Genomic DNA, 26,637 nt, shown 5'->3' with positions numbered 1-26,637 from the left:
TTTTCATACGCAAGTGTGACTCCGGCCAAACAGAGTGACTTGTGCCAACTCTGTTCAAGGTAGCACTTTTGACCTTGTGGCCTCAGACATTACAGATATAGTATAAAACAAAAGTGATGACCCTTCCTTCAACCATAAAACAGGGAAATATAATACAACAAGGTAAAGAGCAAAGTCTATAATTATAAGGAAATGCTGTAACACACTCTCCTGCCAGTAACATCAGTCACATTTGGTTTATGTGCTTTAGATAGATCTCAGCCATGGCGTCTGCTGATCTGAGAGACGAGCTGCTCTGCTCCATCTGTAGGAACATTTATACTGACCCTGTAACCCTGAGATGTGGACACAACTTCTGCCGGAACTGTATTGATGGAGTGCTGGATACAGAGGGCGGGTATGGAGAATATTCCTGTCCTGAATGTAGAGCAACATTTCGGAAGTGGCCTCCACTACAGAGGAACATAGCTCTGTGTAATGTAGTGGAGAATTATCTATCTACTTGGCCACATCAGGAGGAGATCACCGGGATCCGCTGCACTTACTGTATTCACTCTCCTGTACCTGCAGTTAGATCCTGTCTACACTGTGAGGTTTCTCTGTGTGATAATCACCTGAGAGTTCATAGAAAATCAGCAGAACACGTCCTAACTAGTGATGAGCGAGCATGCTTGTAACTACTCGGTACTCGCACGAGTATCGCTGTACTCGGGCTGCTCGGCGGGGACCGAGTAATCTCGCGATACTCGTGCTGTACTCGTGGTCTTCATTTCTGCATGTTGGCGCTCTTTTGAGAGCCAGCCCTCATGCAGGGATTGGCTGGCAGACCACTGCAATGCCACAGCCCTGTTAGTTGTGGAATTGCAGTGATTGGCCGGCCTGCACAGCGTGACCGAGCCTTTATATCGGCTGGCGCGCTGTGCTCCGCTCACAGCTATCCAGACAGTCAGTGCAGGGAGAGTGTCGCTGATTCAGGGAAAGCTTTGCGGCCCTTTATAGCTTTTTCAGTTGCAGGGCTGCAAACAGTGTGACCAAAAGTCCTTCTCAGGACTATTCTAGTTGTATACAGGCAGGCAGGGTATAGCCAGGTCGGAGTACAGTAGCAGAGTCCTTCTCAGGACTATTGTTGCTATATACAGGCAGGGTATAGCCAGGTCTGAATACAGGCTAGTGACCAGAAGAGTCCTTGTCAGGACTATTGTAGCAGTATACAGGCAGGCAGGCAGGCAGGCAGGGTATATATAGCCATTCCTAGTGGTGACCGTATACCAGCCTTCATCATATCTGGGGCTGGTGTACACAGTGTAAAACAGTCCAGATAGTGTCTGACTTGTCTGTAATTGTCGCTCCCCAAAAAAACCTGTTAGGTTCTTATTGCGTCCGTGCTTGGTTTTTAAAACCGCACGTGTGTGCCTGTTGGTGGCAGCGTACAGGTGCACTTGTGTGCAATTTCCACAAACTTTGATATAACGCACAAGTAGTGAATATACACGTCAGCAGTGCACAGCATTGCAAAATGCGCAAGGGCATTGGCAAGGAACAAGGAAGTGGACGTGATGGTGGTGCAGGCAGAGGCCGAGGTCGTGGGCAAGCTCTAATTTCGCCACAACAAAGGGCCACATCTAGTCGCTCGCACGTCCTGTCCCAAATTCTTGGGGACCGCAGCAGTACACCGCTCTTGAACCAAGACCAGTGTCAACAGGTTGTTAGTTGGATAGCAGATAATGCTTCCAGTCAGATTGGCACCACCACAAACACTCTGTCTTCCACACGGTCAAGTGTCAGTAGCCGTGATACTGCACCGCACATTTCTGAACCTGATCCTCCTTCCTACCACCAGGCTAAGTACACGTCCTCCTCGGACATTAATGATCCCACACTTGGACACTCGGAAGAGCTGTTCACGTTTCCATTCACACATTCTGGCCTCTCGCCAGCTCATATTGAAGTGGGTCATGAGGAGATCGTCTGTACAGATGGCCAAATATTTGAGCAGCCACGTTCTCATGAAGTTGGCAACGTGTCTCAACAAGTGGTGGACGATGATGAGACACAATTGTCAGGAAGTCAGGAGGAGGAGCAGGGTGCGAAAGAGGAAGACGACGTGGTGGATGATCCAGTAACTGACCCAACCTGGCAGGAGGATATGCAGAGCGAGGACAGCAGTGCACAGGGGGAGGGAGGCGTAGCATCACAACAGGCAGTAAGAAGCAGGGTGGTGGCCCCAGGCAGAAGTCAGGCAACCGTTCCCCGGAACAACACGACGACACAAGGTGCCTGTACAAATGTTAGGTCTTCCCGAGTCTGGCAGTTTTTTAAGTTGGATCCAGATGATTCAAAAAAGGCCATTTGCAACACCTGCCGTGCCAGCATCAGCAGGGGTACCAAAACTAGCAGCCTGACCACCACCAGCATGATCAGGCACATGTCAGCCAAGCACCCGACTTTGTGGGAAGTACAACAGAGTCGAGGAGCAGTGCTTGCTGATGTCACTGCTACGTCTTCGCTGGTTGTGCATGCGAGCCAATCCCCTGTCCATGCTGCCTGCGAACAAGCCTCCTCCACTCCTGCACCTGCAGTTGCCTACGCAAAAAGAAAACCATCATCAAGCACGTCCTTGTCCCAGCGCAGCGTTCAGTTATCCATTCAGCAAACCTTTGAACGCAGGCGCAAATACACTGCCAACACACCACATGCCACAGTTCTAAATGCTAACATTTCGCGACTGCTTGCGCTGGAAATGTTGCCTTTTAGGCTGGTGGAGACAGAAGCATTCCGTGACCTGATGGCGGCAGCTGTCCCACGTTACTCGGTCCCCAGCCGCCACTATTTCTCCCGGTGTGCCGTCCCCGCGTTGCATAACCACGTGTCACAAAACATCACACGTGCCCTGAACAACGCTGTTTCACCCAAGGTCCACCTAACCACAGACACGTGGACAAGTGCTTGTGGGCAAGGCCGCTACATCTCGTTGACGGCACACTGGGTTAATATTGTGGAAGCTGGGACCCAGTCTGAGCGAGGGACGGAACACGTCCTTCCCACACCAAGGTTTGCAGGCCCTACCTCAGTCAGGGTTTCACCCACACTCTACAGCTCCGGAATGTCATGCTCTTCAGCCTCCTCCTCCTCCTGCGCATCATCATCCACTGTACCCTCCACACCAGTCACAAGCTGGAAGCACTGCAGCACTGCCTCGGCGAAGCGGCAACAGGCTGTGCTGAAGCTAATCTGCATAGGTGACAAACCCCACAATGCAGAAGAGCTGTGGACAGCTCTGAAACAGCAGGCAGATCACTGGCTCACACCTCTGAACCTAAAGCCAGGAAAGGTCGTGTGTGACAATGGCCGGAACCTGGTGGCGGCTTTGAGGCGAGGCCAGCTGACACATGTTCCATGCGTGGCCCATGTTCTCAACCTCGTGGTTCAGCGGTTTCTAAAGTCATACCCAGAGCTGTCTGATCTGCTGGTAAAAGTTCGCCGCCTGTCTGCACATTTTCGAAAGTCACCTACTGCTTCAGCCGGCCTTGCCGGCTTTCAGCGCAGTTTGCATCTTCCGGCTCACAGACTGGTGTGTGATGTTCCCACGCGTTGGAATTCAACTCTGCACATGTTGGTCAGGATATGTGAGCAGAAGAGGGCAGTTGTTGAGTACCTGCATCACCTAAGCCGTCGGGAAATGGGTCAAACTCCACACATAACACCTGAGGAGTGGAGATGGATGTCAGACCTATGTACCATCCTCCAAAACTTTGAGGACTCCACCAAGATGGTGAGTGGTGATGACGCCATTATTAGCGTCACCATACCGCTACTCTGCCTTCTAAAACGGTCTCTGCTGAAAAACAAACATGATGCATTGCAGGCGGAGCGCGATGAGTTGCAGCAAGAAACAGTAGTGGGTGTGGGTGATGATAACACACAGCCCAGCCTCGTCTCATCACAACGTGCAGTGGAGGACTATGACGAGGAGGAGGATGAAGACATGGAGCAACTCTCCGGCCAAATTGAGGATATGACATGCACACCAGTCATATCCTCGGTTCAGCGTGGCTGGCCAGAGGACAGGGTAGATGAGGAGGAGGAGGAGGAGGAGGACAGCATGTTCAGTCATCTTGTTGGTCAGGCTACTGAAGTCCTGGCTGTTAAGAGTCTGGCGCACATGGCTGACTTTATGGTAAGCTGCCTGTCTCGTGACCCTCGCGTTAAGAACATCTTGGCCGACAATCATTACTGGTTGGTAACACTGTTAGACCCACGCTACAAGGAGAACTTTTTGTCTCTTATTCCCGTGGAGGAGAGGTCAACCAAAATGCAGCAGTTCCGGAAGGCCATAGTCACGGAAGTAGGCAAAGCATTCCCCTCACAAAACGCTAGCGGCATAGGTCATGAATCAGTGGACAACCGAGGCGTACAGCCGAGAGAGGCACAAGTCCAATCCGCCAGAGGTAGGGGAACAGTCTTTAAGATGTGGGACAGTTTTCTCAGCCCCTCACGTACCACAGCCCCTGAGGTGCGGGGTAGTGCCACAAGAAATCCTAAGTTTGCCCAGATGCTGAAGGAGTACCTTGCAGATCGAACAACTGTACTCCGACATTCCTCTGTGCCTTACAATTATTGGGTATCCAAGCTGGACACGTGGCATGAATTGGCTCTCTACGCCTTGGAAGTCCTGGCCTGCCCTGCTGCTAGCGTTTTGTCAGAGCGTGTTTTTAGTGCCGCAGGTGGAATCATTACAGATAAACGCACCCGCCTGTCAACTGAAAATGCTGACAGGCTGACTCTGATCAAGATGAACAAGGGTTGGATTGGGCCAGACTTCACCACACCACCAGCAAATGAGAGCGGAATTTAAAGTTTGCCATGTACCTCCAATCACCCATGGGTACACACTTCTGGACTTTGGATAATCGCTGGACTGCTCCTCCTTCTCCTCATGCGCCACCATGATGATGACCGTTACAAATTGCAATACTTAGGCCTTTGTTTCAGGTATACCCCCAGTGGTAAATTTTTTCGCCCATTCTTTGCAGAATGGACATTACAACGACAGGAGACCCGCTCCTTTGCAATGGGAACAATGTTTTGAGGCCCTCATGCACGTCTCTACCCAGGGACAACGTGGAGCCTCCCAATTTTTGGCTGCCCTGCCTAAGGGCTATACTACAATAGACCCACTTCCTTCCAATGGGCACTTCAGGTTTACAGGCCATCATGCACGTCTCTATCCAGGGACAATGTGGAGCCTCCCAATTTTTGGCTGCCCTGCCTAAGGGCTATACTATAATACACCCACTTCCTGACAATGGACACTTAATGTTTTGAGGCCCTCATGCACGTCTCTACCCAGGGACAACGTGGAGCCTCCCAATTTTTGGCTGCCCTGCCTAAGGGCTATACTACAATAGACCCACTTCCTTCCAATGGGCACTTCAGGTTTACAGGCCATCATGCACGTCTCTATCCAGGGACAATGTGGAGCCTCCCAATTTTTGGCTGCCCTGCCTAAGGGCTATACTATAATACATCCACTTCCTGACAATGGACACTTAATGTTTTGAGGCCCTCATGCACGTCTCTACCCAGGGACAACGTGGAGCCTCCCAATTTTTGGCTGCCCTGCCTAAGGGCTATACTATAATACACCCACTTCCTGACAATGGACACTTAATGTTTTGAGGCCCTCATGCACGTCTCTACCCAGGGACAACGTGGAGCCTCCCAATTTTTGGCTGCCCTGCCTAAGGGCTATACTACAATAGACCCACTTCCTTCCAATGGGCACTTCAGGTTTACAGGCCATCATGCACGTCTCTATCCAGGGACAATGTGGAGCCTCCCAATTTTTGGCTGCCCTGCCTAAGGGCTATACTATAATACACCCACTTCCTGACAATGGACACTTAATGTTTTGAGGCCCTCATGCACGTCTCTACCCAGGGACAACGTGGAGCCTCCCAATTTTTGGCTGCCCTGCCTAAGGGCTATACTATAATACACCCACTTCCTGACAATGGACACTTAATGTTTTGAGGCCCTCATGCACGTCTCTACCAAGGGACAACGTGGAGCCTCCCAATTTTTGGCTGCCCTTCCTAAGGGCTATACTACAATAGACCCACTTCCTTCCAATGGGCACTTCAGGTTTACAGGCCATCATGCACGTCTCTATCCAGGGACAACGTGGAGCCTCCCAATTTTTGGCTGCCCTGCCTAAGGGCTATACTATAATACACCCACTTCCTGACAATGGACACTTAATGTTTTGAGGCCCTCATGCACGTCTCTACCCAGGGACAACGTGGAGCCTCCCAATTTTTGGCTGCCCTGCCTAAGGGCTATACTACAATAGACCCACTTCCTTACAATGGGCACTTCAGGTTTACAGGCCATCATGCACGTCTCTATCCAGGGACAACGTGGAGCCTACCCAATTTTTGGCTGCCCTGCCTAAGGGCTATACTACAATAGACCCACTTCCTTACAATGGGCACTTCAGGTTTACAGGCCATCATGCACGTCTCTATCCAGGGACAACGTGGAGCCTCCCAATTTTTGGCTGCCCTGCCTAAGGGCTATACTACAATAGACCCACTTCCTTACAATGGGCACTTCAGGTTTACAGGCCATCATGCACGTCTCTATCCAGGGACAACGTGGAGCCTCCCAATTTTTGGCTGCCCTGCCTAAGGGCTATACTACAATAGACCCACTTCCTTACAATGGGCACTTCAGGTTTACAGGCCATCATGCACGTCTCTATCCAGGGACAACGTGGAGCCTCCCAATTTTTGGCTGCCCTGCCTAAGGGCTATACTACAATAGACCCACTTCCTTACAATGGGCACTTCAGGTTTACAGGCCATCATGCACGTCTGTATGCAGGGGCATTGGTGAACCTCACAATTTTGGACTGCCCTGGCAAAGGAAAATACTACAAAGACTCACTTCCTCAAAATGGGCACATTAGACTCAAGAGGCCTTCATGTATGTCTCTTCTCAGGGACATCGGAGTGCCACACAATGTTTTCACGTAAAATCTTTCATGTATTAATCTCAAAAAGTAACATACACCAGCTCTATCTCACTATTGGGTATGTGCCCTTAACATTTCCGCCATGAAAAATCATTTTGGGGTCATTTTGGAAGGTTTTCTGGTGAGTCCGTAAAAATGGCGTAAAACGCGGACAAAATTGTTCACAGCTGTGATTTTTCAGTGATAAATGCTTCAAGGGGTCTTCCCCATGCTGTTGCCATGTCATTTGAGCACTCTTCTGAGACTTTTGTGACATTTTTAGGGTTTCTCCATGCTGCCGGGGGGTCATTTCACAAAAATACTCGGGTCTCCCATAGGATAATATTGGGCTCGTTGCTCGGGCCGAGTACACGAGTATCTTGGGAGGCTCGGCCCGAGCTTCGAGCACCCGAGCTTTTTAGTACTCGCTCATCACTAGTCCTAACTGATCCCAGCACTTCTCTGGAGAAGTGGAAATGTTCTGTCCATAAAAAGGTCTTGGAATATTACTGCACTGAGGACGCTGCGTGTATCTGTGTGTCCTGCAGTTTGGCCGGAGAACATCAAGGACATCAAGTGGAGATGATGGATGAGGCCTCTGAGAAGAAGAAGAAGAAACTAAGACTAATTCTCTGGAATCTGGTTACAAAGAGAAAGAAGACTGAGGATAGAGTCCAAAGTCTGGAGGAGAAGAAGAGAAAATCTCAAGAAAAAGCTGCTGCAAAAGTCGATAGAGTCACTGCCCTGTGTACAGACATCAGGAGACTGGTGGACGACCTGGAGAAGAAGGTCCTGAGTGAGATGTCCAGGCGGGAAGAGCAGGTATCACTGCCACTGTCTAATATGATACTTAAGCTGGAAATGAAGAAGGACGAGCTGTCCAGGAAGATGAGGCACATTGAGGAGCTGTGTAACATGACTGATCCACTGACCGTCTTACAGGATCCAGACACCGGGGACTTGTGTGATCCTGAGGAGGAGGTATATGATGAGGACACAAGAGGACATGATGGAGGTGATGAGGACAAAGGAGAACATGATGGAAGTGATGAGGACACAGGGGGACATGATGGAGGTGATGAGGACACAGGGGGACATGATGGAGGTGATGAGGACACAGGGGGACATGATGGAGGTGATGAGGACACAGGAGGACATGATGGAGGTGATGAGGACACAGGGGGACATGATGGAGGTGATGAGGACACAGGGGGACATGATGGAGGTGATGAGGACACAGGAGGACATGATGGAGGTGATGAGGACACAGGGGGACATGATGGAGGTGATGAGGACAAAGGAGAACATGATGGAAGTGATGAGGACACAGGAGGTGATCGGGGTGTGGATCTGATCTCACACATATCAAATACATTATCTGCTATGATAAGAGGTATAAATGTGACTTTCACTGTACAGGATCCTGCAGACATATTACTTGATATAAACACGGCTGCTAATAATCTCCTTATATCAGACAACCTTAAAACTGCAACCTGGACAAGAAAAAGACAGAATCGTCCAGAAACAGCAGAGAGATTCCAGTATCATCCTCAGGTGATGAGCAGGAGGGGATTTACCTCAGGACGACATTACTGGGATGTGGAGATCAGGGAGGTGGAAGGTGGGGATGTGTTACCCCAGTATTGATCGGAAGGGGGGTCAGTCATAGATTACAGATAATAACAAGTCCTGGTGTCTGTATAAAGGGCAGGGGTATAATAATCAATATTCAGTGATACATAACAGTAAAGTGATCCAGTTACCTCAGCAAATCTCCAGTGATGGAGTCAGGATATATCTGGATTATGAGGCCGGGCAGCTGTCCTTTTATGAGCTGTGTGACCCCATCACACCTTCACTGCCGCCTTCTCCGAGCCCCTTCATGCTGTGTTATATGTATATGATGGTTCTATAAAGATATCAGGAGGAGCTGTGAGCCCCAGATGAGAATCTATGAGAAATTGCGAATTTAGCGAGTGATTGGAGCCTCATGAAGGATCTGGTTACGTCTAGTATCGTACATGCATTTTTAATGTCTTTATATTTTTTTCTTGTTCGGATATTCAAAAAATCTTTTTTTCATGACACATAAGGGTTGTTTTACATGACATTTTTGTATTGATTTGTTTTTACTGATTTCAGGAAAAAATATAAAGAAAAATAGGAGATATATTTATATGGGTAACATTTTTTAATTCTAATACTTTACAACCTTAAAGGACAGCCAAAAAATGTTTAAACTACGCCCCGATTTCTGAAAAGATTATTTGTATGTATTGAACACTTTTTTTGATGGTGCAGGGCTGGACACAGCAATTTAGAAGGTTATTGTCTTTTTTTATGTATGTTTTTTTTTTTTTTTACATTCATTTTACACACTCTTCCCCCACCTCCCTGAAGGTTTTTAAAAACCTTTGCGGGGGCATTTTATCATATCAGTAGATCCTTTTTCTTTTTTGCTGATTTCTTTTGTAACTTGGACTGTTATGTTAGCTCCATTGTAGAGCAGTCAGTGTTTCCTATGACTCACAGTTAATGGTCTTTCCCTACACCCAGTGATCACATGACTGCAGGGTCCAGAGGAGGAAGCACTGTCAGTCCTTCCTAATCTGTGTACACTGCTAGTTCAGTGCTGTGTTTACAGAGATGGACAAGGTAGACATGGAAATAACCAGTTATCTTTTTTCTGTGGAGTCTGACGGTGTCTGACTGCAGCTTCCTTCCCCACAGGGATGGTGTGAAAGCTTAGACAATATATATGTGGCGCCCCTGTGGCTTCAGGCGCCACAGGGTACTGTACCCCCATTAGGGTGTAGTACTCATCCTGGGTCCGGGGAAGGTCGAGTCCAGTTCACACATACACAAACACACAGTCACAGGGTTGCCCTCCCCAATCGGGACTGGGCCAGGGTCAGACCACAATAGGGGGTCACTACAGCGGTGGGTTTACAGGACACCACCGCACCAGGGGCTCCCCAGACCCACTGGACTAGGTACTCAGGGTCAGGTGGAAGAAACCACCAGGGGTATTCAGGAGCACAGTGGGAAGAGCAGGTTGACCTAGTGACAGTAGTGAACCAGCCGGAGGCAGCGACTGGGGGCAACAGCTCAGAACACACAACACCACAATGACGGAGAGTTCAGCTTCAGACACAGAGCAGAGCGGATGTGCCACACGTAGCTCTGTGGGCCAAGGCGTTCAACACAGTCACTGGGGAGAAGCAGGTGGCTGCTTCCACAGGACCAGTGCTGTCGGGATACAGATTCCTAGGGCAGGCATACTTCAAGTTGTCTACCAACTCTGAAAGGGTCGCGGGGTACGGCTACAGAAAGTCACTGGACCCGTCCCATTAGTCTGCAGCAAATAGCACATAGAATCCGTGGTTGAGGACCGGCCCCATATTGGAACCGCGCTATCAGCATACAGAACGGGACACACTTTACTGTCATCGAGACCCTCAAGTGCTTCACGCCACAGGGGTCCGATACTTAGCGCATAAAAGGAGGTGAGAGCTCACAGGCTGACACACACACCGGACTTGACCTTTCACGGATCCGGGATCAGCTGGAGCCCATCGTGGCAGAGATCGGCACTCTCGGGCAGCGTCTGAAAGACTTGTGAGTAAAAACACCTGGAACCGCAGCCCCTGTCTCTGCCTCTCTTTTAACCGGCGCAGTCAACCAGCGCTGTGGCGCCAACGGGGACTACCACTAGCACCCCTGCCATCCTACCGAGGTAATTCTGCTCCGCCTGTCTGGAGCGACACCATCCCGGCTGCACCTGACATCTGCCCCGGTGGCGTCACGATCCTAATAGACCTTCCTAACCACAGGCTACTACCTCCATCCTCCCTGCCACCCTCCAACCCTCTTTTCTGTACCCCTCGGGGCAACGGAACCGGGCCAGGCCACCCCGTGACAATGCCGAGGATCTGCACCTCGGCCCGACAACGAGTAGGTTAAAACTTCTGCCCCGTGGGGAGCTACATATACATTTAGAATAAGTGGGAACTGCTCGGATGTATAAAGTCTATGGGACGTGCAGAAGTAGTTACATTTTCTAAGAAACTTCTGGTCATACATTTGAGACAATAACATTGTATTAAAGGAAATTTGTCACCAGGTTTTTGCCTTCTAGTCTAAGAGCAGTATAATGTAGGGGCAGAGAATCTCATTCCAGGGATGTGCCACTTACTGGGCTGCTTAAAGAAAAAAACAGTTTTATCACCAGGAGATTATCACTAGCGTTTTATTTTTTTACAGCTTCCATGTAGTCCTCCACATTCATGAGTTCTGTATAACCTTGCCCCCTACCACCAACACTGGTCGCTTTCCGCCTATGCATAGTGTACATAGCAAGGTGCCAATGAGTGGTATGGGCATGGCTATACACAACTCAGCATTCAGTGAGCTGGTACATCTGCAACAAATAAAACAGTGATCTCATCAAAACTGCAGCAAGTAACCCAGTAAGTGACATCACTGGAATCAGGATCTCTGCCCCTATATCATGTTGTGCTTGGACAGAGTGGCAATAACTTGGTGACAGATTCTCTTTAAGATGAGCAAATGTCACTTGTTTCCAATTTCACTGAAAATCAGATTTGCAATGAACCCAAATGTTTGTGATTTATAGGGTTTTTTCATCTTTTGGCACAATTGTTTGCAATTGGGGCTAAAAATGATTTTTCTGTTTTGTTTCATTACAAATGTCCTGCTATAGCCTTTGTATTACGCTGTCTATTACTGGTTCCAGAATGAGGTGACAGGGTCGGTTACATTATCTTTTTTTTTTTTTTTAAAGGGATTCTATCAGCAGGTTTTTGCTACCTTATATGAGAGCACTATAATAATAGGCCAGGAGATTCTGAATCCAATGGTTTATCACATAGATTACTGGGTGCAGCCGTCCTGTCACAATCAAAGAATTGAATTTTAAGCATGTACCAGAGCTGGGAGAGCGCCCCCCCCGCCCCCACCAGGCTCTCAATAGAGATTGTTCATTGGCTGTAAGGTGTCAATCATGGCAGTTGCATTTTGTTTTTTAACCCTTGCAGCAACTGTCCTCAGTTTACAAAGCAAAATCCTGCTGACAGATGTCCTTTAACAGATGTGTTGGTGATACGATTTTGTGATACTCTTATACAAGTATGACAGGTTCTCCTCCGGCTTATTTTTTTAGACTGTTCTGCTCTCCAGTCCATAAAATGGATGGTGATAGGGAGAATGTGACCGGACCTGTCCTTCAACACCCTCCAATAAAAAAACATTTTTTTTCATGTGAGGTTCTTTATTGGAGGAGGCAGATGAATAAGTCCGGTCACATTCTCCCCACCAGCTGCCATTTTATAGACAGGAGAGCTGAGCGGTCTGTGAGGACAGCGGCATTCATCCCATTCTGTTCATAATTTCTATAATGGACACCTCGTACCTTCTCCAGTCTCCTCCTGGCTGGGGATGAGCGAACCGGACATTAAAGATTGGTTTGCATACCGAACTCACACTTTACAAAACAATTTGGGAGTACGGAGTTCAGGTTCTTTATGTACTCAAATCACTGGAACGAGCATCGTGCTGCGTACGCTCAGAGCTCAATGCAGTGTGTGAACGGCTCACACTGGGGGTAAAATCAGTGTGATTAAACGTAGTGTGCAGAAAGAAAGAGAGAGAGAGAGAAAGAGAGAAGGGAAGAAAGTGAGATAGAAAGAGAGAGAGAAAGTGAGATAGAAAGCGAGAGATAGAGAGGAAGAAGAGAGAAGGAAAGAAAGAGAAAGAGAGAGAGATAAAAAGAGAAAGAGAGAGAGAAGGAAAGAAAAAGAGAAGGAAAGAAAGTGAGATAGAAAGAGAGAGTGAGAAAATGAAGCTAGAGCGGGGGAGAAAATGAAGTCTGAGCGAGGCTGTGCTGTTCCTACCTGTTTTCTTTAAAACCTTTAATAACATATCTATTGTTATTTAATTAATGTTATTCAATGTATTTACGGTCAGGCTTGTCCTTTGCTGCCATCTACTGGTCAGATCATTAGTCCAGCCTGTGGGAGTGTTTTCAGCCCTCCATGTGACCTCACATCCTGACTCCAAGTTACTTTCACTTTCAGTCAGTGCATTGCGAGGAGCACATCTATCTTTCCTTTGGGCTTCATAACAGCAAAGTTTTTGACCATAGTAGCAGCTCTAGGACAACCATCACAAGACTACCTCTGTTACAGCCACTTGATCACTGTACTGCTGCATGTTTTGTTCATGGAGGAAAAAATAAACCACTGTTGCTTCACCTCAGCGTGTGTACATTTGAATCCATCCACCCTGGAGCGCTCTGGTAATGTCTGCCTCGGATAGTGGAAATGAAGGTAAGGCTCCTCACACCTCTACCCAACTACCTGCCTTCAATCGCCTCTAAGTGGGGACAGAACAGAGGGTGCAAATGAAGACTGAGCAAGGGTACAAATGAAGACTGAGCAAGGGTACAAATGAAGACTGAGCGAGGGTACAAATGAAGACTGAGCGAGGGTACAAATGAAGACTGAGCGAGGGTACAAATGAAGTCTGAGCAAGGGTGCAAATGAAGACTGAGCGAGGGTACAAATGAAGTCTAAGCAAGGGTACAAATGAAGTCTGAGCGAGGGTGCAAATGAAGTCTGAGCGAGGGTGTAAATGAAGACTGAGCAAGGGTGCAAATGAAGTCTGAGCGAGGGTGCAAATGAAGACTGAGCGAGGGTGTAAATGAAGTCTGAGCAAGGGTGCAAATGAAGACTGAGCGAGGGTACAAATGAAGTCTGAGCAAGGGTACAAATGAAGTCTGAGCGAGGGTGCAAATGAAGTCTGAGCGAGGGTACAAATGAAGTCTGAGCGAGGGTGCAAATGAAGACTGAGCGAGGGTGTAAATGAAGACTGAGCAAGGGTACAAATGAAGTCTGAGCGAGGGTGTAAATGAAGACTGAGCAAGGGTGCAAATGAAGACTGAGAGAGGGTGTAAATGAAGTCTGAGCAAGGGTGCAAATGAAGACTGAGCGAGGGTACAAATGAAGTCTGAGCAAGGGTACAAATGAAGTCTGAGCGAGGGTGCAAATGAAGACTGAGCGAGGGTACAAATGAAGTCTAAGCAAGGGTGCAAATGAAGTCTGAGCGAGGGTGAAAATGAAGACTGAGCGAGGGTGCAAATGAAGACTGAGCGAGGGTGCAAATGAAGTCTGAGCGAGGGTGCAAATGAAGTCTGAGCGAGGGTGCAAATGAAGTCTGAGCGAGGGTGCAAATGAAGACTGAGCGAGGGTGAAAATGAAGTCTGAGCGAGGGTGCAAATGAAGTCTGAGCGAGGGTGAAGATGAAGACTGAGCGAGGGTGCAAATGAAGTCTGAGCGAGGGTGAAGATGAAGACTGAGCGAGGGTGCAAATGAAGTCTGAGCAAGGGTGCAAATGAAGTCTGAGCAAGGGTGCAAATGAAGTCTGAGCGAGGGTACAAATGAAGTCTGAGCGAGGGTGCAAATGAAGACTGAGCGAGGGTGTAAATGAAGACTGAGCGAGGGTGAAAATGAAGTCTGAGCGAGGGTGCAAATGAAGTCTGAGCGAGGGTGAAGATGAAGACTGAGCGAGGGTGCAAATGAAGTCTGAGCGAGGGTGAAGATGAAGACTGAGCGAGGGTGCAAATGAAGTCTGAGCAAGGGTGCAAATGAAGTCTGAGCAAGGGTGCAAATGAAGTCTGAGCGAGGGGAGAAAATGAAGACTGAGCGAGGGTGCAAATGAAGTCTGAGCGAGGGTGCAAATGAAGTCTGAGCGAGGGTGCAAATGAAGTCTGAGCGAGGGTGAAGATGAAGACTGAGCGAGGGTGCAAATGAAGTCTGAGCGAGGGTGCAAATGAAGTCTGAGCGAGGGTGCAAATGAAGTCTGAGCAAGGGTGCAAATGAAGTCTGAGCAAGGGTGCAAATGAAGTCTGAGCAAGGGTGCAAATGAAGACTGAGCGAGGGAAATAATGAGGACAGAGCGAGGGGAGAAAATGAAGTCAGAGCGGGGGAAGAAAATGAAGTCAGTCTCATCGCGTGTAGTCTACCTTTTTTTCCCATCTATCACAGTTCCTTTGTATATACTGTATGTGTCTTCAGAGCCTTTGCTATTGCCTGATGTTGCTGTTGAATATTTTGTTATATATTTGTGTCAGTCATTAAAAGGTTTTATGGCAAATTCAAATTAAAAGAAACTTTCTTGACATGAAAAAGCGCAGAGCATGGCTGAAGTAAGCGGGAAAGAAGGAACTGAGGGCTCGAAGTCTAAAAAGTACTGAGGAGATACATTCAATGTACGAAACCACAGGCCCCTGGAATATCAGTCTATGGCGTCCATTCTGCTGCTATGTCCACAGCAGAGTCTATTGAGTGCCCCTCACTGCTGAGTATTTGGTGCAGTGTTCCAGGAAGGGAGTATTTTCCTCAATGACCTCCAGATTGGAGTATTGGCACAAGCTGCTCTTCCTCAGTCTGTGCCGCCAGATTACTGACCTGACTGTGGGCTCTTATCTACATTACTATTGTTATTATTATTTCCTGACAGCAATAAAGCTGATATAGGAACAGAGCTGCCACCTAGAGGAGGAAGAGTAGATGTACTGAGAATTTACACTCCCTGACAGAAGTTCTGTCGCTTATCCATGTTATGTAAATAAAAGCTTATAACCTGACTTTAAATTCATCCATTGGTTTTATAAATTACTCTTTTGAAAGCTGAAACCCTCCCAAATTTGGTTTCGGTTATGAAAATAAAGTTGCTGCAAAGCTGAAATATTGATCATTTAATGAACACAGAAAGGTCAGATTTTGGCAAGACAAAAGTTTTGTCGCCTTGTCATATAATTCACCCAATCCTAGTTTACATCCTCACCTGTGCTCACTAAATGATTAAATGATCGGTTAATTAGTGGGTGTGTATAAAAAGAAACCCAGCACCCCAGACCTTCAGTTGAACTGCAACTTGACATCTGACAGCATGCCAAAAATGCACTCTGCGACCAAAGCCTTGATTATCAAGAGGCTGAAGACCAGATCCACTGCAGAGGTGGCTGGCACCTTTATGTGCCTCAGCGTAAAGTACAAAGAATTGAAAAAAAGATTTGAAGAGACTGGAGATGTTTTTGCAACTATTTATTTTGAAATACTATTGTACATTCACCTTCCCTATTTCCCTAGCATGCTGGACCTCTGGGATACCCGGAAGCCTGTTGCGACAGTAGGTCCACTTGGGACTCATGCGCAAACTCGATCACCATGATAACATTACCGTGGTCGTTGGGATGCAGCGTGTGTTCAAACGGCTAGAACTCGGAACAAGCATTGTTTCTTGTCTTGTTGATGATGGGAACACATGTAGCGGAAGCACATGATAGCACACGTGAGGCCGCAACTTAGTCACATGCACTAATCTAAAATAACCCACTTAATAACACAGGGTAAACACATCCCTTGAAGAAAAGGTGAAACGCGCGTCGGGGTTTGGACATCCAGGCTCCACATTATTTCATTGCACAGGTTAGCATACAATTACTACATGTGAGTTAACAATAATACTTATTGAAAGATTATTAGTGTCGTATCGTAGGTGTTAGCAATTCATCATTCATGCACATGGGAATATAACTAGCATCTAGATCTTGGTTACAGATAAACACTAATATCCCAGCATACTAACTCAAGTATAATTACTGTTGTACACACTGGAGATATAATGGTAAATAATTAGTAGATACTGAAAAATGGTATATTATAGCCAAATTAATGGTGATATTACTTGTTTAGAATTCAGTTTTTATATAGGTAATTGGTTGTAACATAAACTCCATTATAGTAGCCCTTTAATATAGGGTAACTAAAGGGTACTTTATACGCTGCAATATCGCTATTGATATCGCTAGCGAGCGTACCCGCCCCCGTCGGTTGTGCGTCACGGACAAATCGCTGCCCGTGGCGCACAACATCGCTAACACCTGTCAAATGTACTGACCTGCTTAGCGACGTCACTGTGACCGGTGAACCGCCTCCTTTCTAAGGGGGCGGTTCGTTCGGCGTCACAGCGGCATCACCAAGCGGCCGCCCAATATCAGAGGAGGGGTGGAGATGAGTCTCTGGAACATGTCGCCCACCTCCTTCCTTCCTCATTGCCGGTGGACGCAAGTAAGGAGATGTTTGTCGTTCCTGCAGTGTCACACATACCAATGTGTGACCCCACAGAAACGACGAAAAACCAGCGGCCTGCACTACCAACGATATTATGAAAAGGAGCGACATGTCAACGATCGATTTTTGACGTTTTTGCGATCGTTGCTCCTTGGTGTCACACGCGGCAATGTCGCTAACGATGCCAGATGTGCGTCACTAACGACGTGACCCCGATGATATATCATTAGTGATGTCGCAGCGTGTAAAGCCTACTTTAGTCCTAGATTGCAGACACATAATTGCAGTGTATTGATACCTAATATAATTATTATGTGCATTGGATTGTCCTTGTGTTGTTTATAATAATAAAAAGTTTATTTATATAGTGCCAACATATTCCGTAGCAGTTTACAATCGGCTTGATAGATTGACACCAGCCTGAGATTTTTTTTATGTAATTTGTTTTAAGATATTGTCTATTAAAATCAGATTTTTTTATACTAATGGATATAAGCACTATAAGCAGTATCCACACTGGGCCGAGCCTCATCAGAGGAGTCTGGACACCAAAGAGTTATCCATTATCAGTGCAGAGTGAAGCCTTCACTGTGGAGGACAAACATAGATTTCCTGCAAATGATCATCACTGATCAAGTCTCTACTGATCATTGTAAACAAGGAGTTAATAGATTGTCTCATCCCTGTCACAGCATCAGCCACTGCCCAGGCCACCTCCGCACCTCACTTCTTCCACTGTCAGCGCTCATCTGCTCCCCTACAGTGGTGCCTGAAAGGTTGTGAACCCTTCAGAATATATATATATATATATATATATATATATATATATATATATATATATATATATATATATATATATATATATATATATATAATTCGTTAACGCCGCCTCCTTTAGGCTATATTCCTATATTTATGTGCTATGTCCATGTGCTGCCAGATTTTATCATAGAATATCGCACGGACTCAGAGCATTTCATAGACTCATTATCATATCCATCATTTTCCCGGATTTATGAATGAAATCTGCATGACTCAGATACATTGAGTATTTTATAATCTGATCCTTAAGGTCAGATTAGAATAAAACAAGCTCTATGTGCTGTGCAAGACCAAAATCAGGCAGCACACAGGAATGTAGTTTTATTATGTATAGCGTAGTCCCTCAGTATATATTGTGTGTTATGGTCATATATATATATATATATATATAGCGCCGCCGCTCAGTCTATAATGAACCTTCTTGTTATAAATAGCATCGTCTCTCAGTGTATAGTGAACCCTCATTTTATATATAGCTCCGTCTCTCAGTATAAAGGGAATCTTATTATATATAGCACCATCCCTTACTATATAGTGAAACTTCTTGTATATATATATATATATGTGTGTGTATATATACATACATACATACAGTGTATATATATAGTGCCGTCTGTCAGTATATAGTGAAACTTCTTGTATATATATATATATGTGTATATATACATACATACATACATACAGTGTATATATATAGTGCCGTCTGTCAGTATATAGTGGACCTTCTTCTATATATATATGGTGCCATCCCTCAGTGTATAGTAAATCTTCATTTTATATATAGCTCCGTCTCTCAGTATATAGTCAATCTTATTATTATATATAGCACCGTCCTTTAGTATAAAGTGAAACTTCTTGTTATATATATAACTTCTGGTTATATTTAGCGCCGTTTCTCAGGATATAGTGAACGAGCTTGTTATATACAGCATTGTTCCTTAGTATATAGTGAACCTTCTTGTTACATATAGCGTCGTCGCTTAGTATATAGAGTATTTTATTTTATTCAGCATCCTCTCTTTATTACATAGAGTCCTCTCTTGTTAGATGCAAATTAAAAGGACTGATGTGAGGCTGCATCTGACCAGAAGACAGGTCCATCTCTAGTCTCCATTACAAAGAAATCTTTACCACTCTCCCTAAGGAGCCACTTTTGCTTAAACTAACAAGTGCGAAAGATATGGAATAAATACAGGGCACTATAACAACCAAACAAACAAACAAGGGAATTGGATCTGAAAGGCATGCTGCACTTACATAACAAGAGAGAGGACACTGTGAAGCGTCACTTTCCCCCCAGCTGCAGATTATCTATACACTGGTGTTTATACTCTGCACATTGCTCTATACACTGTATAAAAACGATAAATGGACAATATAATAAGACTAACTCCTTCTAAACTAGAAAAGCTACAAACAGTTTATAGCCAAAAAATGATTACAACTATTTATTATTAGAAACATTTAAAAAAAAAACCCAGACATGATAGTAAAATGGGGATATACTTAAATGCACCTCCCCAATATGCCCAAAGCACAGAAGCACAAGAATAGATAAAAAATGATTAATTTGGTAGAACGAATTGCATCATAATAATCAACTTATTCTTCACACAGCTGCATTTCCCAGAATAACCACAAGAGGTCAGAAGAATCCAATATGAGCAGGTCACTTTTGTTTCAGCAAATACATAAACTATATCCAAGAAAGAAACCGCAGAAAATGTTGTGTATGTCTGAGCGGAAAATCCCAATCACTACAAAGAGAAATAAAAATATATAAAATATGAAAAAAATAGAAATGTCCTGATAAAATATTGCACATGTCCAAAAGGAAATGTTATTGCACAAGGAATAGATAAATGCGAGAAGACGCGAGGTGTAATGTATTGCACAGATCCCTTCAGTGACATACAGAGAGAAAGTCTGAAGAATGAGCCAGAAGCAGAGAAGAAGCGCAGGAGCCATAGGAAGGAGCGACCGAGAACACCGAGCTGCGGAAGAAAGAGGCGAGACCATGTATATATATATATGACTTCTATACTCTGTATAGCCTGATCTGTGCTCTATATACAGCTGTGCTCAGTGCTGTGCTCTATATACAGCTGTGCTCGGTGCTGTGCTCTATATACAGCTGTGCTCGGTGCTGTGCTCTATATACTGCTGTGCTCGGTGCTGTGCTCTATATACAGCTGTGCTCGGTGCTGTGCTCTATATACAGCTGTGCTCAGTGCTGTGCTCTATATACAGCTGTGCTCGGTGCTGTACTCTATATCCAGCTGTGCTCGGTGCCGTGCTCTATATACAGCTGCGCTCGGTGCTGTGCTCTATATACAGCTGTGCTCAGTGCTGTGCTCTATATACACCTGTGCTCGGTGCTGTGCTCTATATACAGGTGTGCTCGGTGCTGTGCTCTATATCCAGCTGTGCTCGGTGCTGTGCTCTATATACAGCTGTGCTCAGTGCTGTGCTCTATATACACCTGTGCTCGGTGCTGTGCTCTATATACAGGTGTGCTCGGTGCTGTGCTCTATATACAGCTGTGCTCGGTGCTGTGCTCTATATACAGCTGTGCTCGGTGCTGTGCTCTATATACTGCTGTGCTCGGTGCTGTGCTCTATATACAGCTGTGCTCGGTGCTGTGCTCTATATACAGCTGTGCTCAGTGCTGTGCTCTATATACAGCTGTGCTCGGTGCTATGCTCTATATCCAGCTGTGCTCGGTGCTGTGCTCTATATACAGCTGTGCTCAGTGCTGTGCTCTATATACACCTGTGCTCGGTGCTGTGCTCTATATACAGCTGTGCTCGGTGCTGTGCTCTATATACTGCTGTGCTCGGTGCTGTGCTCTATATACAGCTGTGCTCGGTGCTGTGCTCTATATACAGCTGTGCTCAGTGCTGTGCTCTATATACAGCTGTGCTCGGTGCTATGCTCTATATCCAGCTGTGCTCGGTGCTGTGCTCTATATACAGCTGTGCTCAGTGCTGTGCTCTATATACAGCTGTGCTCGATGCTGTGCTCTATATACAGCTGTGCTCGGTGCTATGCTCTATATCCAGCTGTGCTCGGTGCTGTGCTCTATATACAGCTGTGCTCAGTGCTGTGCTCTATATACACCTGTGCTCGGTGCTGTGCTCTATATACTGCTGTGCTCGGTGCTGTGCTCTATATACAGCTGTGCTCGGTGCTGTGCTCTATATACAGCTGTGCTCGGTGCTGTGCTCTATATACAGCTGTGCTCGGTGCTGTACTCTATATACAGCTGTGCTAAAAGCTGCAGAGGATAAGACATAATCTTGTGCCGGAGATCGCACTCATCCTCCTCCGGGAGTGATCCACTAATGTGGAGACGTGTCCTCCCCCCAATATTCTGCACACACGGGATAGATTTATATTCCAGCTCCGGGAGGTGCAGGCAGCGGAGGCCATCGCCTGTGTTACCCTTCTGGGCTCTCAGCAGCTCCAGGTCGCCCCCACATCGTACAATCTGCTTCCTGCACGATGGATATTGTAGTGAAGATCCCTGTGGTGGTGACAAGAGCCGGGAATAGGAGGACGAGCTCCCGCAGCAGGTTTATCTTCCCGGACACTCAGTGATGAGCAGATCGGGAGGACGGCGGCGCTGATCCCGGGATCCTCTGCGCTCTTTCCCGGCATCTCTGGCAGTGACGGCCACACACGCTCCGCGGAGATGATGGCGGAGGAGAAGTGATGGCGGAAGCTCCTCACCCGTCCGGCTGTAGCCGATAATATAGAGCTTTTATCCCGGGCAGGGAAGCACAAGAGGAGAGCGGAGCTTCACTGGGCTTAGCCGGGAGAAGGCGGGGCCTGTGCTCAGTGGCAGCCAATGGAAGCGCAAGACGTTGCAGCTCTGCAGCCAATCAGTGCACAGTAAGACTGTATATATAATAGGCGCCTCCAGCTCCGGCCTCAGTGATTTCCTCTTAGAAGATTTCTGTGTTTACTTTCCGATCACACGATGGCAGAGACCGCACCGGCCGCCGCTCCTCCTCCCGCCGAACCGGCCGCCAAATCTAAGAAGGCGCCGAAGAAATCCGGGGCCGCCAAGAAAAGCAGCAAATCCTCCGGTCCCAGCGCCTCCGACCTGATCATGAAAGCCGTGTCCGCCTCCAAGGAGCGCAGTGGGGTGTCTCTGGCCGCCCTGAAGAAGCTTCTGTCTGCCGGAGGATACGATGTGGAGAGGAATAACAGCCGCCTGAAGCTGGCCATCAAGGCTCTGGTCAACAAGGGCTCCCTGCTCCAGGTGAAGGGCAGCGGCGCCTCCGGGTCCTTCAAGCTGAACAAGAAGCAGGAGACGAAGGACAAGGCGACCAAGAAGCCAGCAGCTGCGGCCAAGCCTAAGAAGCCGGCAGCCAAGAAAGCGGCCAAATCTCCGAAGAAGCCCAAGAAGGCTCCGGCCGCGGCCAAGAAAAGCCCGAAAAAGGCCAAGAAGCCCGCAGCAGCCGCCAAGAAAGCGGCAAAGAGCCCCAAGAAGCCGAAGGCCGCTCCAAAGCCCAAGAAGGTGACGAAGAGTCCGGCTAAGAAGGCGGCAAAACCCAAAGCTGCCAAGAGTCCGGCTAAGAAGGCGACTAAAGCCAAGAAGCCCGCGGCCAAGAAATAAGCGGGCGCCGCTCTGTCCTACCACAAAGGCTCTTCTCAGAGCCACCACCTTGTCCTGCAGAGCTGTATGATCAGTGCCACCACCTTGTCCTGCAGAGCTGTATGATCAGTGCCACCACCTTGTCCTGCAGAGCTGTATGATCAGTGTCACCACCTTGTCCTGCAGAGCTGTATGATCAATGCCACCACCTTGTCCTGCAGAGCTGTATGATCAGTGTCACCACCTTGTCCTGCAGAGCTGTATGATCAGTGCCACCACCTTGTCCTGCAGAGCTGTATGATCAGAGCCACCACCTTGTCCTGCAGAGCTGTATGATCAGTGCCACTACCTTGTCCTGCAGAGCTGTATGATCAGTGCCACCACCTTGTCCTGCAGAGCTGTATGATCAGTGTCACCACCTTGTCCTGCAGAGCTGTATGATCAGTGCCACCACCTTGTCCTGCAGAGCTGTATGATCAGTGTCACCACCTTGTCCTGCAGAGCTGTATGATCAGTGCCACCACCTTGTCCTGCAGAGCTGTATGATCAGTGTCACCACCTTGTCCTGCAGAGCTGTATGATCAGTGCCACCACCTTGTCCTGCAGAGCTGTATGATCAGTGTCACCACCTTGTCCTGCAGAGCTGTATGATCAGTGCCACCACCTTGTCCTGCAGAGCTGTACGATCAGTGTCACCACCTTATCCTGCAGAGCTGTATGATCAGTGCCACCACCTTGTCCTGCAGAGCTGTATGATCAGTGCCACCACCTTGTCCTGCAGAGCTGTGATCAGTGCCACCACCTTGTCCTGCAGAGATGTATGATCAGTGTCACCACCTTGTCCTGCAGAGCTGTATGATCAGTGTCACCACCTTGTCCTGCAGAGCTGTATGATCAGTGCCACCACCTTGTCCTGCAGAGCTGTATGATCAGTGCCACCACCTTGTCCTGCAGAGCTGTATGATCAGTGCTACCACCTTGTCCTGCAGAGCTGTATGATCAGTGCTACCACCTTGTCCTGCAGAGCTGTATGATCAGTGCCTCCACCTTGCCCTGCAGAGCTGTATGATCAGTGTCACCACCTTGTCCTGCAGAGCTGTATGATCAGAGCCACCACCTTGTCCTGCAGAGCTGTATGATCAGTGCCACCACCTTGTCCTGCAGAGCTGTATGATCAGTGTCACCACCTTGTCCTGCAGAGCTGTATGATCAGTGCCACCACCTTGTCCTGCAGAGCTGTATGATCAGTGTCACCACCTTGTCCTGCAGAGCTGTATGATCAGTGTCACCACCTTGTCCTGCAGAGCTGTGTGATCAGTGCCACCACCTTGCCCTGCAGAGCTGTATGATCAGTGCCTCCACCTTGCCCTGCAGAGCTGTATGATCAGTGCCTCCACCTTGCCCTGCAGAGCTGTATGATCAGTGTCACCACCTTGTCCTGCAGAGCTGTATGATCAGAGCCACCACCTTGTCCTGCAGAGCTGTATGATCAGTGCCACCACCTTGTCCTGCAGAGCTGTATGATCAGTGCCACCACCTTGTCCTGCAGAGCTGTATGATCAGTGTCACCACCTTGTCCTGCAGAGCTGTATGATCAGTGTCACCAGCTTGTCCTGCAGAGCTTTATGATCAGTGCCACCACCTTGTCCTGCAGAGCTGTATGATCAGTGTCACCACCTTGTCCTGCAGAGCTGTATGATCAGTGTCACCACCTTGTCCTGCAGAGCTGTATGATCAGTGTCACCACCTTGTCCTGCAGAGCTGTATGATCAGTGCCATCACCTTGTCCTGCAGAGCTGTATGATCAGTGCCACCACCTTGTCCTGCAGAGCTTTATGATCAGTGCCACCACCTTGTCCTGCAGAGCTGTATGATCAGTGTCACCACCTTGTCCTGCAGAGCTGTATGATCAGTGCCACCACCTTGTCCTGCAGAGCTGTATGATCAGTGTCACCACCTTGTCCTGCAGAGCTGTATGATCAGTGCCACCACCTTGTCCTGCAGAGCTGTACGATCAGTGTCACCACCTTATCCTGCAGAGCTGTATGATCAGAGCCACCACCTTGTCCTGCAGAGCTGTATGATCAGTGCCACTACCTTGTCCTGCAGAGCTGTATGATCAGTGCCACCACCTTGTCCTGCAGAGCTGTATGATCAGTGTCACCACCTTGTCCTGCAGAGCTGTATGATCAGTGCCACCACCTTGTCCTGCAGAGCTGTATGATCAGTGTCACCACCTTGTCCTGCAGAGCTGTATGATCAGTGCCACCACCTTGTCCTGCAGAGCTGTACGATCAGTGTCACCACCTTATCCTGCAGAGCTGTATGATCAGTGCCACCACCTTGTCCTGCAGAGCTGTATGATCAGTGCCACCACCTTGTCCTGCAGAGCTGTGATCAGTGCCACCACCTTGTCCTGCAGAGATGTATGATCAGTGTCACCACCTTGTCCTGCAGAGCTGTATGATCAGTGTCACCACCTTGTCCTGCAGAGCTGTATGATCAGTGCCACCACCTTGTCCTGCAGAGCTGTATGATCAGTGCCACCACCTTGTCCTGCAGAGCTGTATGATCAGTGCTACCACCTTGTCCTGCAGAGCTGTATGATCAGTGCTACCACCTTGTCCTGCAGAGCTGTATGATCAGTGCCTCCACTTTGCCCTGCAGAGCTGTATGATCAGTGTCACCACCTTGTCCTGCAGAGCTGTATGATCAGAGCCACCACCTTGTCCTGCAGAGCTGTATGATCAGTGCCACCACCTTGTCCTGCAGAGCTGTATGATCAGTGTCACCACCTTGTCCTGCAGAGCTGTATGATCAGTGCCACCACCTTGTCCTGCAGAGCTGTATGATCAGTGTCACCACCTTGTCCTGCAGAGCTGTATGATCAGTGTCACCACCTTGTCCTGCAGAGCTGTGTGATCAGTGCCACCACCTTGCCCTGCAGAGCTGTATGATCAGTGCCTCCACCTTGCCCTGCAGAGCTGTATGATCAGTGCCTCCACCTTGCCCTGCAGAGCTGTATGATCAGTGTCACCACCTTGTCCTGCAGAGCTGTATGATCAGAGCCACCACCTTGTCCTGCAGAGCTGTATGATCAGTGCCACCACCTTGTCCTGCAGAGCTGTATGATCAGTGCCACCACCTTGTCCTGCAGAGCTGTATGATCAGTGTCACCACCTTGTCCTGCAGAGCTGTATGATCAGTGTCACCAGCTTGTCCTGCAGAGCTTTATGATCAGTGCCACCACCTTGTCCTGCAGAGCTGTATGATCAGTGTCACCACCTTGTCCTGCAGAGCTGTATGATCAGTGTCACCACCTTGTCCTGCAGAGCTGTATGATCAGTGTCACCACCTTGTCCTGCAGAGCTGTATGATCAGTGCCATCACCTTGTCCTGCAGAGCTGTATGATCAGTGCCACCACCTTGTCCTGCAGAGCTTTATGATCAGTGCCACCACCTTGTCCTGCAGAGCTGTATGATCTGTGTCACCACCTTGTTCCCTCTGTATGATCAGTGCCGGATAAATCGCTATTTGCGCTGTGATCTTGTGTACAGGGGTTGATACGGTTAACCCGTGTCTGCATGTCGGGAGCAGAGTTCTCGGGGATGTAGTGATAATGCGGGAGCTGCACTGTACAGCGCTGTGTGCAGGGAGATGAAGCTGCAGTTACATCGGTGGCGGCTGCTCCAGAGCCGCGTGTAGCCGGGAAGTGACATCTCTTTATTAGAGCGGCGGGAAAAGCGTGTGAGCTGCTGAGTGCATCATGGGAGGGGACAAGTGCGGGAGTGCTGAGGGGGAGGGACACAGGCAGTGTTACAACAGGGGCGGGTTACCGAGGGGCATTTTAAAGGGCGGAGCTTCTTCTGATGAATGATTAGTCAGACATAGGATGATTATTGGCTGTAGAATTTTCTTTTGTGTGAAGTAACCAATAGGGTGCAGGGGGCGTGTTTTACACAGACCAATGAGGACGCGCACAGGAGGATAAATACTCTGCTCCCGCCGCTCCTCGCATCACTCCTGTTCTCCTCTATAC

The 26,637-nt window shown here is 47.9% G+C and overlaps 1 protein-coding gene and 1 pseudogene across 1 annotated transcript; both read left to right on the top strand.

The window, feature by feature from the left end:
- Positions 1 to 263: 263 nt before the first annotated feature.
- Positions 264 to 8,965, top strand: LOC142302264 (E3 ubiquitin/ISG15 ligase TRIM25-like; annotated as a pseudogene).
- A 13,011-nt stretch (positions 8,966 to 21,976) lies between these two features.
- On the top strand, positions 21,977 to 22,618 carry LOC142301058 (histone H1.11R-like). Its single transcript, XM_075342077.1, has one exon. It carries the CDS (start codon positions 21,977 to 21,979, stop codon positions 22,616 to 22,618), a length of 642 nt encoding a protein of 213 aa, XP_075198192.1.
- The last annotated feature ends 4,019 nt before the right edge of the window (positions 22,619 to 26,637 follow it).

Source organism: Anomaloglossus baeobatrachus, chromosome 4, assembly GCF_048569485.1.
Source record: "Anomaloglossus baeobatrachus isolate aAnoBae1 chromosome 4, aAnoBae1.hap1, whole genome shotgun sequence".
Taxonomy (NCBI): domain Eukaryota; kingdom Metazoa; phylum Chordata; class Amphibia; order Anura; family Aromobatidae; genus Anomaloglossus; species Anomaloglossus baeobatrachus.
This window is presented reverse-complemented; position numbering and strand designations above follow the sequence as displayed.

What these genes read in the sequence shown, in the direction of transcription:
- LOC142301058 (XM_075342077.1), top strand. Translation starts at nt 21,977, where the DNA reads ATGGCAGAGACCGCACCGGCCGCCGCTCCTCCTCCCGCCGAACCGGCC.